Source organism: Anguilla rostrata, chromosome 5, assembly GCF_018555375.3.
Source record: "Anguilla rostrata isolate EN2019 chromosome 5, ASM1855537v3, whole genome shotgun sequence".
Taxonomy (NCBI): domain Eukaryota; kingdom Metazoa; phylum Chordata; class Actinopteri; order Anguilliformes; family Anguillidae; genus Anguilla; species Anguilla rostrata.
This window is the reverse complement of record NC_057937.1, coordinates 18,030,829-18,044,198: the sequence shown is the minus strand read 5'-3', so window position 1 is coordinate 18,044,198 and position 13,370 is coordinate 18,030,829. Positions and strand designations below refer to the sequence as shown.

At 50.7% G+C, this 13,370-nt stretch overlaps 1 protein-coding gene across 3 annotated transcripts in view; it reads left to right on the top strand.

Annotated features, from left to right (window-relative positions):
- The window catches only part of znf423 (zinc finger protein 423), a 165,086-nt gene that overhangs the window by 86,042 nt on the left and 65,674 nt on the right, over positions 1–13,370 (top strand). For 2 of the 3 annotated variants that reach the window (XM_064335484.1, XM_064335481.1), the window contains one exon: positions 7,722–7,742. The exons of the other annotated variant lie outside the window; for it this stretch is intronic. In XM_064335484.1, coding sequence (XP_064191554.1) covers positions 7,722–7,742 — 21 coding nt within the window. The remainder of the gene's footprint in view (positions 1–7,721; positions 7,743–13,370) is intronic. 3 annotated transcript variants of the gene reach the window in all.

Genomic DNA, 13,370 nt, shown 5'->3' with positions numbered 1-13,370 from the left:
AGCAGGGGGCAGTGATGGCTCTAAGGTGGCAGTGATGGTAGTCTCTCTAAGCAGGGTGGCAGTGATGGGTAGTCTCTCTAAGCAGGGTGGCTGTGATGGGTAGTCTCTCTAAGCAGGGTGGCTGTGATGGGTAGTCTCTCTAAGCAGGGTGGCTGTGATGGGTAGTCTCTCTAAGCAGGGTGGCTGTGATGGGTAGTCTCTCTAAGCAGGGTGGCTGTGATGGGTAGTCTCTCTAAGCAGGGTGGCAGTGATGGGTAGCCTCTCTAAGCAGGGGGGCAGTGATGGGTAGTCTCTCCAAGCAGGGTGGCTGTGATGGATAGTCTCTCTAAGCAGGGTGGCAGTGATGGGTAGTCTCTCTAAGCAGGGTGGCTGTGATGGGTAGTCTCTCTAAGCAGGGTGGCAGTGATGGGTAGTCTCTCTAAGCTGGGTGGCAGTGATGGGTAGTCTCTCTAAGCTGGGTGGCAGTGATGGGTAGTCTCTCTAAGCAGGGTGGCTGTGATGGGTAGTCTCTCTAAGCAGGGTGGCTGTGATGGGTAGTCTCTCTAAGCAGGGTGGCAGTGATGGGTAGTCTCTCTAAGCAGGGTGGCAGTGATGGGTAGTCTCTCTAAGCAGGGTGGCTGTGATGGGTAGTCTCTCTAAGCAGGGTGGCTGTGATGGGTAGTCTCTCTAAGCAGGGTGGCTGTGATGGATAGTCTCTCTAAGCAGGGTGGCAGTGATGGGTAGTCTCTCTAAGCTGGGTGGCAGTGATGGGTAGTCTCTCTAAGCTGGGTGGCAGTGATGGTTGGCTTCCTTTCGTACGGAGGCGAGTGCGGTGTGGACGGAAGTGAATGGCGGCGGTAAACCGGCTGGCATTTGCTCCATTGTTTCTCCGCGCTCCGGCGTTGCGGTAATGAAAATGTCAGGTGTCTTGCTGCAGGATCGTCTCGCTGTGTGACAGCTGCGGAAATGTCAGACGGGTGTGTTCCCGCCGATGCCTCACATGTGCTCCGACAGCCACCTTAATCTCTTTACAATTCTTTAGCGTGTTCGTCTGCCGTGATCAGAGGTGCCACGGGCGTGGGTGCGCGCGTGCTTGTGTGTGTGCGCGTCTGTTTCTGCGTGTGTGTGTGTCTGCGTGTGCGCACCATGCCTGTGAGCATGCTTTCATGCTTATACACATTCACACACAGTCTTTTTTTCACACAGAGTTTTTATTGAGAAATACACACACACTCATCTCCCTCCTGGCATGTGTCTTAAGGTGTTGGCACACATAGACACTCCTCTGTGCAGCAGCATGGTGTTTGTCAAGTTGTTATCATGCCTCTCTCTCACCCCCCCGCCCACCCCCCCCCACCCCCCTCAAAGCCCCCCTGCACAACCCTGTCTCAGATTAATTCTTTACTCCTGGGCTGTGCCTCCGTCACACACATGCACACGTGTGCGCACGCACACACACGCGCACACACTCACATCTCCTACACCCCTCTCCACCTTCTCTGTCTGTAGAAATGCAGCCCTACCTGTGTCATTTGTATAGGGTTTTTCCTTGTCTGTCACTTTGGTCCAGCTGAATTTGACCCAGTTTTAAAATGGGCCAAATTGGGCTCTATGCACTTTGTTGTACCTTTTTGCTACTTTAAATGGCCTTGCCCACATTCGCAACCTCATCCAACCAGCTTTGTTTTTTTTGTTGTTTTTTTTGTTTGTTTTTTTGTGTGTGTGTTTTGGAAATGTGAACATTTTATTTGGAAAAGCAGTTGCCAGAATAAGCTAATATTTTGAATACAGACATTGGGAATGAAAGAGGCTGGATTTTAATTTCCTATCATATTAAAAATAGAATCCGTTTAATTTCTTGATCAGAATTTTTATCTCATTCAGACTTGGTCTGATCATGTGCATGCGCATGGCTGATCTGCAAAAATGGCAGGTGTGAAAGCATCTGTGACTCCTTAAAGCACGTCTCTCTCGTGCTAGTCTTTGCTCAGAACTTTCATACGCTGATTTCCAGTTATTATAGAACGTGTTCTTCGATGCAAGGATTTGGCAAGGCATTTTATTCAAGTGGTTCAAGTCAATTAAATCCCCATCACTGCGGTGTTTAATGTGTGTAGTAAAACGCACACGAGGCGGTTGTCTGAGTTTAAGTGAATAATGGTCAAACATCTCTCACAAGGCGAGGGAGAAGGTGTGAAATACATTTTGTGTGGTGGAAAGATCGAAAGACATTTCATGCAATATTTTGCCGTTATTAAGAATATTGATTTTCTGAAATGTTCTGAACAGTAACTAAGAATGGAGTCTGTACCTGGAGACAGTATTTGTGGTATTATTTGTTAAGAGGTGGTATTTGATTAGAGTTAGTACTTGTTTAAATTTGATATTCGATAAGAGGCAGTATTTTATAATAATGTAGTATTTGTTTAGATGCAGTGTTTGATTAGGGGCTATATTTGAGATGAGGCAGTATTTAATTAAAGCATTTGTTTAGAGGCAGTGTTTTTTAGAGGCAGTACTTGTTTAGTGGTAGTATTTCTTTGGAGACAGTATTTCTTGAGACCTTGTTTGTTTAGAGGCAGTTATTGATTAGAGGCAGTGTTTGATTAGAGGCAGTGTTTGCTCAGAGGCAGTGTTTGTTTAAAGGCAGTGTTTGTTTACAGGCAGTATTTGTTTAGAGGCAGAGTTTGTTAGAGGCAGTGTTTGTTCGGAGGCAATGTTTGGTTAGAGGCAGTATTTGTTCAGAGGCAGTATTTGTTTAAATGCAGTGTTTGTTCAGAGGCAGTATTTGTTTAAATGCAGTGTTTGTTTAGAGGCAGCATTTGTTTAGACACAGTATTTGTTTGGAGGCAGTATTTGTTTAGAGACAGAGTTTATTTAAAGGCAGTATTTGTTTAGAGGCAGAGTTTGTTTAGAGGCAGTATTTGTTCAGAGGCAGTGTTTGTTTAGAGGCAGTGTTTGTTAGAGGCAGAGTTTGTTAGAGGCAGTGTTTGTTAGAGGCAGAGTTTTTTAGAGGCAGAGTTTGTTTAGAGGCAGTATTTGTTTAGAGGCAGTGTTTGTTTAGAGGCAGAGTTTATTTAAAGGCAGTATTTGTTTAGAGGCAGTGTTTGTTTAGAGGCAGAGTTTGTTAGAGGCAGTGTTTGTTCAGAGGCAGTGTTTGTTTAGACACAGTATTTGGTTAGAGTATCTGAGAGCAGATGCTGTGCGCAGTGAACGCTGGATCTGGCGGTGTGCTCGTGCTCACGCTAACGCTGATCAGACATGAGAGGAGCCCAGGCCGTCCCGCGGCTCCTCGGCAGGCCGCGGTAATGGGGTCTCGGGATGGCGGCGCAGACGCCTCTCTCCGGAGCAGATTCAGGGTAATGCCACATTAGCACAACGCTGATGCGATGTCTCATTCAGTCTGGCAGCCGGGTTTTAACGCTAGCGCCGGGCTTCCCATTCTGTTCTTCAATACAACTCAGAGAACAACAGAGTTAGAGAGACAGAGAGAGAGAGAGGGAGGGAGCAAGAGGGAGCGAGTGAGTGATCAAAAAGAGAGTGGAAGAGAGAGCGAGCGAATGAGAGAGAGCAAGAGAGAAGTAGAAAGGCAGAGGGAAGATGGAGTGATCCAGTGGGAAAGAGGTAAAAGAGAAGGAAGATATAAAGATTGTTAAAGGTAGAAAAATAGAGGGAGAGACTGAAACAGGGAGAGAGATGGAGAGTCATATTAACTGATCTTGATTATTTACCTGCGGTGTCTTGTGTTGGTTGGGTGCTTTAATCAGCGAGATTGCTATGCCAAGCTGAGATGGCCAGCAGTAAAATCCAGAGGTAAAGGCATTGGCTTTATTCTGTTAGGAGCCTGTTGTGTGAGTCCGAGGCTCTTGATTACACACACAGCAGATTGTTGCACCATATAGACTGCAAGACGATTACTCACCTAATGCAACGCCTCAGGAAATGAGTGGGCTAGATTTGCTGTGGACACAGACATGCATATTACGCTCACTTGGACGTGCAGACACACGCACTCACACACACACACACGTAGACTGGCTTTATTCGTTTTGTTAAACATCGAGCTATCACGCGCTTCTGTCCGTCCTTCTCCTCTCATTCCTCACTCCTCCCTCGTTTCTTTAGAGGGGTGGTCCCTGGCTGCAGAGAAGTGAGGGGTGGGAGATTGGAAAGGAGGAAAAAGTGGATGAGGTGGAAAAAGAGATGTGTGACCTTTGTCACTCAGCTATCAGCCTCGCTTGCTGTGACACACTCTCACTGGACACAGCTGTCCTGACCGTGTTAATTTAATTATTTTTAATTTTTTTATATGTATGTCCATGTGACCTCTGTGAACAATGCTGAACCTCATTACCACCAGCTGGCTACGTGTACACACACACACACAAACACACACACACACATACACACAGATACAAGGAAAATTATCTTTTTATCGGTCATTCAGTTAGTCACTGTCAATCAGACAGTTATTGACCCGCCAGTTGCCACTCCACTGTGAGGTCGCTTTGAAATTCTGTTATCTGCATCGCCATGGCAATCCCGGTTTGTCTTGGTGGGCTTTTAGGGTTGGCGAATGACGGGGGGGCAAGGCTTCCGACAGTCTAATCATATCCTGTAATGTGATTTCCAACACATTTACCCCCTCGGCACATGACTGGGGAAAGGAGCCGATGCAAAGGACCGTGCGTGCGTGCGTTCGACAACAGGTTTGATTGCGTGCAACACGCACCCTCCCCCCGCTCGCAAAGTCTGGGATGAGTCGTGTTATTATAGGCTTAGTGTGGCCCCTGGAATTTTCATTTGGATTACCAGCCTTATTGTGACATCACTTTTGAACCCTCGGAGCCGGATGACCAATCATATTGCAGGGTTTTGTGCTGAAATTAACAGAAGTAGACGGGTAGCACGGTTTAGTAGATGGAAATAAGAAGCACGTGACAATGAAAACCAAATAAGGCTTTACAGAGATGCTAAGGCAGAGAGGTGAGAGAACTGGTTCTCTGTGTGCATGTTTTTCATGTGTGTCCCCGAGCATAAGGAATAGCTGTCAGTTGAAAAATGCACGTTCACATGCACACCACATGCGCATTTATGTCATGCAAGTGCGTGCACACACACAGACACACACACACACACAAACAAGCACGCATACTGTACATGTGCACGCACGAACACATTCACACATACATGTGCGTGGGCGCACACACACACACATACACATACATGTGAGCACACACACACACATTCACACATACATGTGCGCTCATGTGCGCACACGCACACACACACACATACATGTGCGCTCATGTGCGCACACGCACACACACACACACGCACACACACACATACATGCGCGGGCGCACGCACACGCACACACACACACACATACATGCGCGGGCACACGCACACACACACTACATGCGCAGCCGACGCACCACTCATGCGCGCCACACACACACACTACACACATACATGCGCGAGCACACGCACGCACACACACGTACATGCGCGAGCACACGCACGCACACACACATACATGCGCGACCACACACACACACACACACACACACATGCGCAGGCACACGCACACACACACATACATGTGTGGGCACACGCACACACACACACATGCGCGAGCGCACGCACGTTCGCGCAGGATTAAGAAGCCGTTTCTCGTCCCGTGGTGAACCTGCGGGTGCAGGTGTGGCCGTTTGCGATTTCGATCGCCGCGTCCCGCGGGCGAGTGATTGCGTTGGCCTGCTCGGCCCGCGCAGAGAAGCGATGCCAATAATAACGGTAATAATGCCGTCGCCGTGGCACCCCTCTCTCACGCGGAGAGAGAGAGAGAGAGAGAGAGTCTCAGGGACGAGCCAGTGTCACTCATTTACCAGGATTAACTCCGTCTCTGGTGTCTCTGCAGAGTGGGAGAGAATGGAAGCCTGGATAAAGAGATGGAGAGAGAGAGAGAGAGACTGAGAGTGCAAAGCCAGAGGTAGTGCTGAAGAACTACAGGAGAGGTGTGCGTAGATGCTGCAAGGAGAAAGGGAATGAGTGAAAGAATGGATTAATGGTGAAAAGAAATGGAGAGAGGGGAATGAAAGGAATGGGGGGGGGAAAGGGATAGAGCCGGAGAGCGAGCGACCTAAATTGGGACGGGAGAGAGAAACCGGAATGCGAGCTCCGACGGCGAAGCGAGGCATTGTGGGAAACGGTGTCCAAGCTCTGTTTATTTGTGGCGAGTGGACTACAGCGAGCTTCGGATTTTTCTAGTTCTCGTACAGGTTGCGCTCTCCGCCCATCTGATTTGTTTTTCCCGAGCGGAGCGAGAGGGCCGGAGACCGGCGGTGACCGAGCCCGAGTTGGTTTGTTTTCGGGGGGGGGGGGGAGGAGGGGAACACTTAATCCCTCTCCCTCGCCGCGGGGCCGCGGCGAGAGGGGTCCACCTGGGCCTTTAATCACAGTCCGCCCCGCGTCTGAGCTTTTAATTTTAGAATCTGTTTACCGCGCGCTCCAGGACTCTCGCTACACCCGAGTCACCCCTGAGCTGGCGTTCGACGCGCTCCTGGCGCCCCTGAGGAGACCGTGGGGGTATGCCGAGGAGAGGGGGGGGGCTGTTTTTTTGGGGTGCGGTGGAGACACGCTGTGCTGCGGCGTCTCCTCGCGGGGGTGGGGGGTGTTGTTGGAGGGAGGGGGGGGGGAAGGGGGTGGGCGCTTTGGTTCCAGCTGCACAGCAGAAAACAATAAAAACTCTGGAAAAAAAAAAAAAAAAGAAAGCACTGGAGCGTTCCTGGGAGACGCTAGCTCATGGTGGACGGAGACGTGGAGTGTTGGGGGGGGGGACGGGGGGGGGGGGGGGGGAGGGGAGAAGGCAAACGGGAGGAACGCGGGAGCGCTGGGGAGTGACGCTTCAGCAGGGGGAGAAGAGAGGAAAAACCGAAAAAGAGAAAAGTTTTTCCGGAAAGTCCCAGTCGTGTTCCCCCAGCTTCGTGTGAGACAAATGCAATCCTTTTTTCGTGTGCGTGTGTGTGTGCGTTCGTTTCAGGCCGTGGAATGCGTTTGGAGAAGCGCGTACGTGCGCGCAGGTACGCTCGTCTGCGTGTGCGTTCGTACGAGGAGCGTAAGGGGCCCTTTTTCCCGCCTTTTCTGGCGGTAGAGCGCGCCGTCGCTAACGGCGTTCTAATCGCCGGCGCGTCCCGCTCGCCGCGAGGCCCCGCCCCTCTCCCTCGCCCCGATCGAGCCGCCGCGCTTCAGTTAGCATACCGCGTTTAGCCTCGCTTTCGTTCCGCGCTCGTTACTGGGACTGAGCTGCGTTCAGACTCCTCTCTGCCCCCCTCCACCTTTCTACCCCTCCACCCCGTCACCCCACCTCCTCCTCCCCTCTGAGGGCTGTTGTCTTGCTCCTCCTCTCGCCAATAAGAGGTGCGGCAGCAGGAATTATTATAATTGCTAAAATCCGGAGTGAGGGTTGAAGGAAAAAACGCTCCACACATCGTGTTCTTGGTTCTTGGACTTGGATTTTTAGTGTTATTGGGTTTTTTTTTTGTGAATGGGAATTTTCAGGTGCATGACAGAGCTGCCCACCTGCTCTCCATCACACCCCCACCCCCTCACTACTACTCCTCCACAATGATTGACACCCCCCCCAATCTGTGTGCCCCTCCCCCCCATGTAACCATAGACGTACTAACTGTCACCCTGCCTTCTCTTTTCACCCACCTTGGCTCACGGATGGCCTTTAGGAGAGCCCGCCCAGCTGCAAGGTTTGTCCCCCTGCTCTCTCCGTACCAAGCTGTCTGAATGAAACACACTCATTGCCTGTGGAGCATTGGGATGGGAGGGGGCGGGGCTAGTGGGCCGGGCTATAGCTGGGGGAGGCACATTGACAGTTTGACACCGCTGCCCTTCCCACCAAACCCCTTTTCTCGCCTGTAGTTCGTGCAGGAACTGTGTAGCACAGGCAGGGGTGTCGCCATACACCGCAGTGACCTCATCGCATGACATCATCGCACAGCTCTGCACCAGTAACACGCTGGCATACATATTGTGTCATCAGGTTTAAGTTCACTTCGACATGGTTTTTATAGCATCTGTGCGCAGCATGGTGGTGTTCTTACTGAAAGGAGATGCAGGAGCTTGTCTGTCATAGAAAGCCGTGCAGTAAAAATTAGTGTAATTCAGCATGTGTGATTTGACCTCTTCCTGTTCAGCCAGGCCCGCTTGCGTCACATGCGTTTGACCGTTGCGTTCGCATGTGTTCTTAAATCTCGTGCTTCTCTGTCTGTGGGCCTGCATGGCCCCGGTGCCAGGTTTAAAGAGAAGCAAAGTGTCTATATCTTTTCTCCATGGTGCTCATGGGAAAAGTCCAGTAGTGGCCACCCAAAGTATTGTAAAGCGCCCTGTCAAAGTGCTACAGAGATGACCACTTTGTTTTTCAAGTGTCACTGAGACAAAGCTGACTGTTTTAACCAGGTTTTATGGTGGCGGCTGCTACTATATGAAGTGTCTCAGAGGTGACTACTTTTTTCAAAGTGTCACAGTGCGTCTTTTTACTGAGGCATTTTACTGATGCTCCTGTTCCTTTGGGACATTATGGAAGTGATGATGAGGGGACTGTGGCGCTCACTGTGAACACCCCGCTCTCTGTCACTGCATCTACACACACGCATGCACGCACACGCACACACACACACACACACACCCTCCCTCGAGTTCCGCCTAGCTGGAGCAGGGGCAAGGCCACTCACCTGAATCTAACCGGCCCCAGGGGGAATTGAACTAACGATGCGCTTCATTCATGAGTTTTATTTATTTATCATCGCGCGCTGAACGCATGGCAGCCTGGGGTTCAGACCCAGATGTGCAACTCTGCAGAAACAACAGCGATCTTATAGTGAAGCGGTCAAAGCGGGGATCCTTTAGTGATGTCTGAACAGAGAACCCATGATCTAATAGTGATGTCTAAATAGTTATGTTTTTCTGACCACTGATCCTAGTACTGTCTGAGCAGTGATCGTTTAGCAAAGTCTGAGAAGTGAACTTCTTGTATCTATAAGTTGTTGTTTCCACCTGTGAAACTTGGATTTGTGTTGGATTTGCATCACCCCACACTGTGTATTGGAAGCTAGCTTGACCCTGACAGTCACACACTCTTCCCAGTGTCACTGGATTGATAGATGCCGGCTTTCAACATTCCTTTAAAATTGTTTATCAACAGAAATTCCCTCTGCTGCACTGTTATTAATTGATATCGCTCTAATCTGTGCTTGTCAATAGCATCGTAAGATACCTCTCGCTCTGCAGCTAGGAGTTGTTAACTTCTTTGTAAATGGGTGTTTTAGAGCCTTGCACTCCCTAGACCCTCTTTAGAATTCACTCTCGAGTCTTAGGGGGGAGATTAACAGAAGGGCTTCAGGAAGTTGTGGTCCCACCCTCACACCCCCCCCCCCCCAATTTATATGTGTGCATGCATGAGATGAGTGCATGAATTATATGAACATGGAGATGGATGAAGTTTTTTTTTCTTTGTCACTTCAGAATGGAATGGTAAAGTCATGTCTGATGTTCGATGCCTCAAGGTCACGATGGGAGCAGATGATGTACAGTATGCATGCAAAAACACACACACACACACACATGCACGCCAGCACTCGCACACGAGCACGCACACGCACACACATGCATACGCAGGCCCGCACGCATACACACACACACACTTACACACACACACACACACTTACACACACATCGCACACACCACCTGGTGGCAGCCAGCCGGAACCGCTGATGGAAGGGGGAGGAAGAAGAGGGGATCGTCGGGGGAGAGGGGTAACAGAAGGAGAGGGGGCACACCATGAGCGGGGGAGGCAGGGAGGGAGATCTGAGCAAGAGGATGGGTGGAGGGGGTCCCTTTGCAGTGATTTGGGGGGTTCGGGCTGGGGGCACACTGTAAAGGCCCAGAGATGGGGGGGATGACAGTGCATGATGGGAAATGCCTGCTGATGACCAACCCACTGGCATGCACAGAGCCCATCCACCAAGAACAAACCTGTGGCACTTGCTCCCTTTCATGCCCGTTATCTTTCTCTCCCCTCCTGCTGTTTCCCTGTCTCTCCATCACACTTCCTTCTCTCTCTCTCTCTCTCTCTCTCTCTCTCCGCCCACTGCGTAAGGCATATTGAAACATTTAAAGGGCATGTAAAAACTCAGATGTTGTTGAAATATTTGTTTGCGTGGCTCAGTGGCGTTGGGTCCCCCCACGAGAGCTCATTTCACCACGTTTTCGCTTGATTTGCTTCTTATGCTGTTTATTAAAAGTAATTACAAGCTGTTTAGAGAGCTAGCTGAGAGCCTTTCTGGGGACAGTCCCCCAAAAGATGTGGGAAGAGAATGGTAAATGAGGCACACGACCATTTGTGCTCGAGAGGTGTGTGTGTGTGTGTGTGTGTGTGTGTGTGTGTGCGCGTGCGCGCATGTGTGAATGTTTGTGCATGTGTGTGTGTGTGTGTGTGACAGGTCTGTTGACATGCACACCAGTTAACCTTCATGTCTCCCCCTGAAAAGCCTTTGAACCGAGATGGAGGAGGGCACACGCTCTTGTGATGTCATAGATGCACATACTCCTGTGATGTCACGGTCGCACGTGCACTCGCGCCTTCCGTACCCCACCCGGCCCAGGTACGACGGAGCAGGCTGCCTGGGATATAAATGACAATTATCCGCCTCTGTTCTCCTTCACCCCTCCCTCCCCTCCCTCTCTCCCTCCCTCCTTCCCTCTCTCCCTCCCGCTCTTCGTACTAATTGTTAAAGACAAACAGGCAGCTCGCGTGCGTGCGTAATGAACGCAGGCCAGCTGCAATTAGTTCCTTGCTTAATTCGTTAAGTGTTGAGAATTTATTTTCTCGGGCGACGCCGGCATCTGTCGCAGCTGGTGGGACTTCCGCTGGGCGAGGCGCTCGCGGGGAGGCGCGGGGAAGCGCCCCGTCATAAATCAGGACATCCGCGCGCGCGGGGAGAGAGAGAGGCCCGAGTCGCACAGCGGCCCGAGCAGGGAAGGGCGGAGGAGAGAGAGAGAGAGAGAGAGAGAGAGAGGGAGGGAGAACAGGGAGGGAGGGAGGGAGAGAGAGATGTAGAGATGGGCAGGGAGCAAAGGGCGGGTAAGGTGAGAGAGAGAGAGTGAGTCGGTGATGAAAACGGAGTGGTTGAGCGCATGAGAGAATGATAGAGGGCAAGAGAGAAGGAGAGAGGCAGAGAGAGGGAGGGGAAGGGCAGATGGAGTGAGTGTGAGCAGAGAGAGCTGTAGAGATACTGTTCCCTTCAGGGGGCATGGATTGAAGCTGCATTATTTAAAATGTTATGAAAACTGAAGTGCGAGAGATTTCCTTTTCCCAGAAATTACAAAAAATGCTCATTGGTCCCTCTCCTCTCAAAGTTTGAGGGTCAGATTTACACAGCACAGTGTCTCTGCCTTAGTCAAAGGCACAGGGTAACACAGCACAGTGTCTCTGCCTTAGTCAAAGCCACAGTGTCACGGCCTTAGTCAAAGACAGAGACAGAGCACAGTGTACACTCCCTTAGTCAAAGGCACAGGGTAACACAGTACAGTGTTGCTGCCTTAGTCAAATGCACAGTGATCCAGCACAGTGCGCACTGCCTTCGTCGAAGGCACAGTGACACAGCACTGTGCACACACACAGTACTGTATATAGCCATTTTGCTCATTCTTTCCACTGCTTGATCTCTGTGCATGGGTTAGTTGTACATTTTGTCTCTAAAGCTGATTGAAAGTGAGATATTGGAAAAGGCAGAGACCAAATAAGAGAGAGCAAGCAACAGACACAGATGAGATGGGCTAGAGGGAAGGAGGAGGGAGGGAGGGAGGAGAGAAAAAAAAAGGAGTGTCTGTGAGTGTGTGCATGTGTGTGTGTGTGTGAGAGAGAGAGAAAGAGGGGTGGAGAGAGAGGGGAGAGAAAGAGGGGTGAGAGAGAGATGGGGGAGAGAGAGCGAAAGAGAGAGGGGGAGAGAGAGAGAGAGGGAGAGAAGAAGAGGGTGAGAGAGAGAGATGGAGGGAGAGAGAGGAGAGAGGAGAGGAGGAAAAGAGAGAGAGGGAGAGAAGAGAGAGAGAGAGGAGTGAGAGAGAGGGAAGAGAGAGAGAGAGAGAGAGGAGAGAGCGGGAGAGAGAGAGAGGAGAGAGAGAAGAGAGAGAGAGAGAGAGAGAGAGAGAGAGGAGAGAGAGAAGAGAGAGAGAGAGAGAGAGGAGAGCGAAAGAGAGAGAGGGAGAGAGAGAGAGAGAGAGAGAGAGAGAGAGAGAGAGAGGGTTCAAAGCGGAGTCTTCTCAGGGAGCAGGTTGGGGGCGGTGAGGTGACAGCCCGGGCCCGGCGGGCTTTGATCCCGCGCCCTGGCGCTACACGCCGCGGCGGAGCGGGGGTTAAGCGGGGGAACGCACGGGTTCAAAAGTCCAGAGCGCCCCCCCCCCCAAACCCCTACACCCCCCCACGGGGCGGGAGGTTCCTCGTTACTAATGAGAACCCCAACCCCCAACCCCACCCCCACCCCCCTCAAATACATCCCAGAATTCCCTCTCCTCGTGCACCTCTGTAGGAACCAGCATCAAACCCTGTGATTCTTATCCCTGTGATTTAAATCGGAGGCCTGCTGGTGTGATAAATATGAACTCGTGTTTATCATCAGCATGAACCTCATATCTACATTTTTTTATCGTTTCGCTTTAAGACGCATTGAAAGTTCTCGTCCGGCTCTACGTACCGTCTGAGTTTCCAAACTCGGGAACAAATAAAGTTGGTTTGAATCCCCAAATGATGAAGCTGCTGTATAATGCTCATTGGCAAATGGAACCTAGAATGAGGTTTCTGCCATTCCGCAGAAATCCATTTTTTAAAGATGCAACGTTTGTGCACAACGCTGACTTTATGCATCTCAAATGCTATGCTGCTGTGTCACAAACATGGAGGCGGTGTAAGACAAGGGTGGAGGGCCGCTTTCCTAAGGTTTAAAGCTATCCGTGCGTGTGTGTGTGTGTGTGTGTGTGTGTGTGTGCACGCATGTTTTCTTAAGTGTGTGTCTGCATGTATCTGTACATGAGCATGTGTCTCTGCATATGTATATGTGCGTGTTCAGGTGCACCCATGATCATGAGTGTGTGTGTGCATGCACAGTGGCATGTGCTGATGTGTGTGTGGTGCACCAGATCATGTGATGCAACACTGTACAGCATGTGTGTGTGTGTGTGGTGGGTGGTCCAGGAGTGAGTCTAGTGTGCGAGTTTCCTATCGATTCTGGGATTGTTGGCCTGGTCTTACTATGCTGTCCCAATTGATCATTCATAAACACTGTCTGCTCCAGTGTTCTGAGGGAGAGAGAGAGAGAGGGAG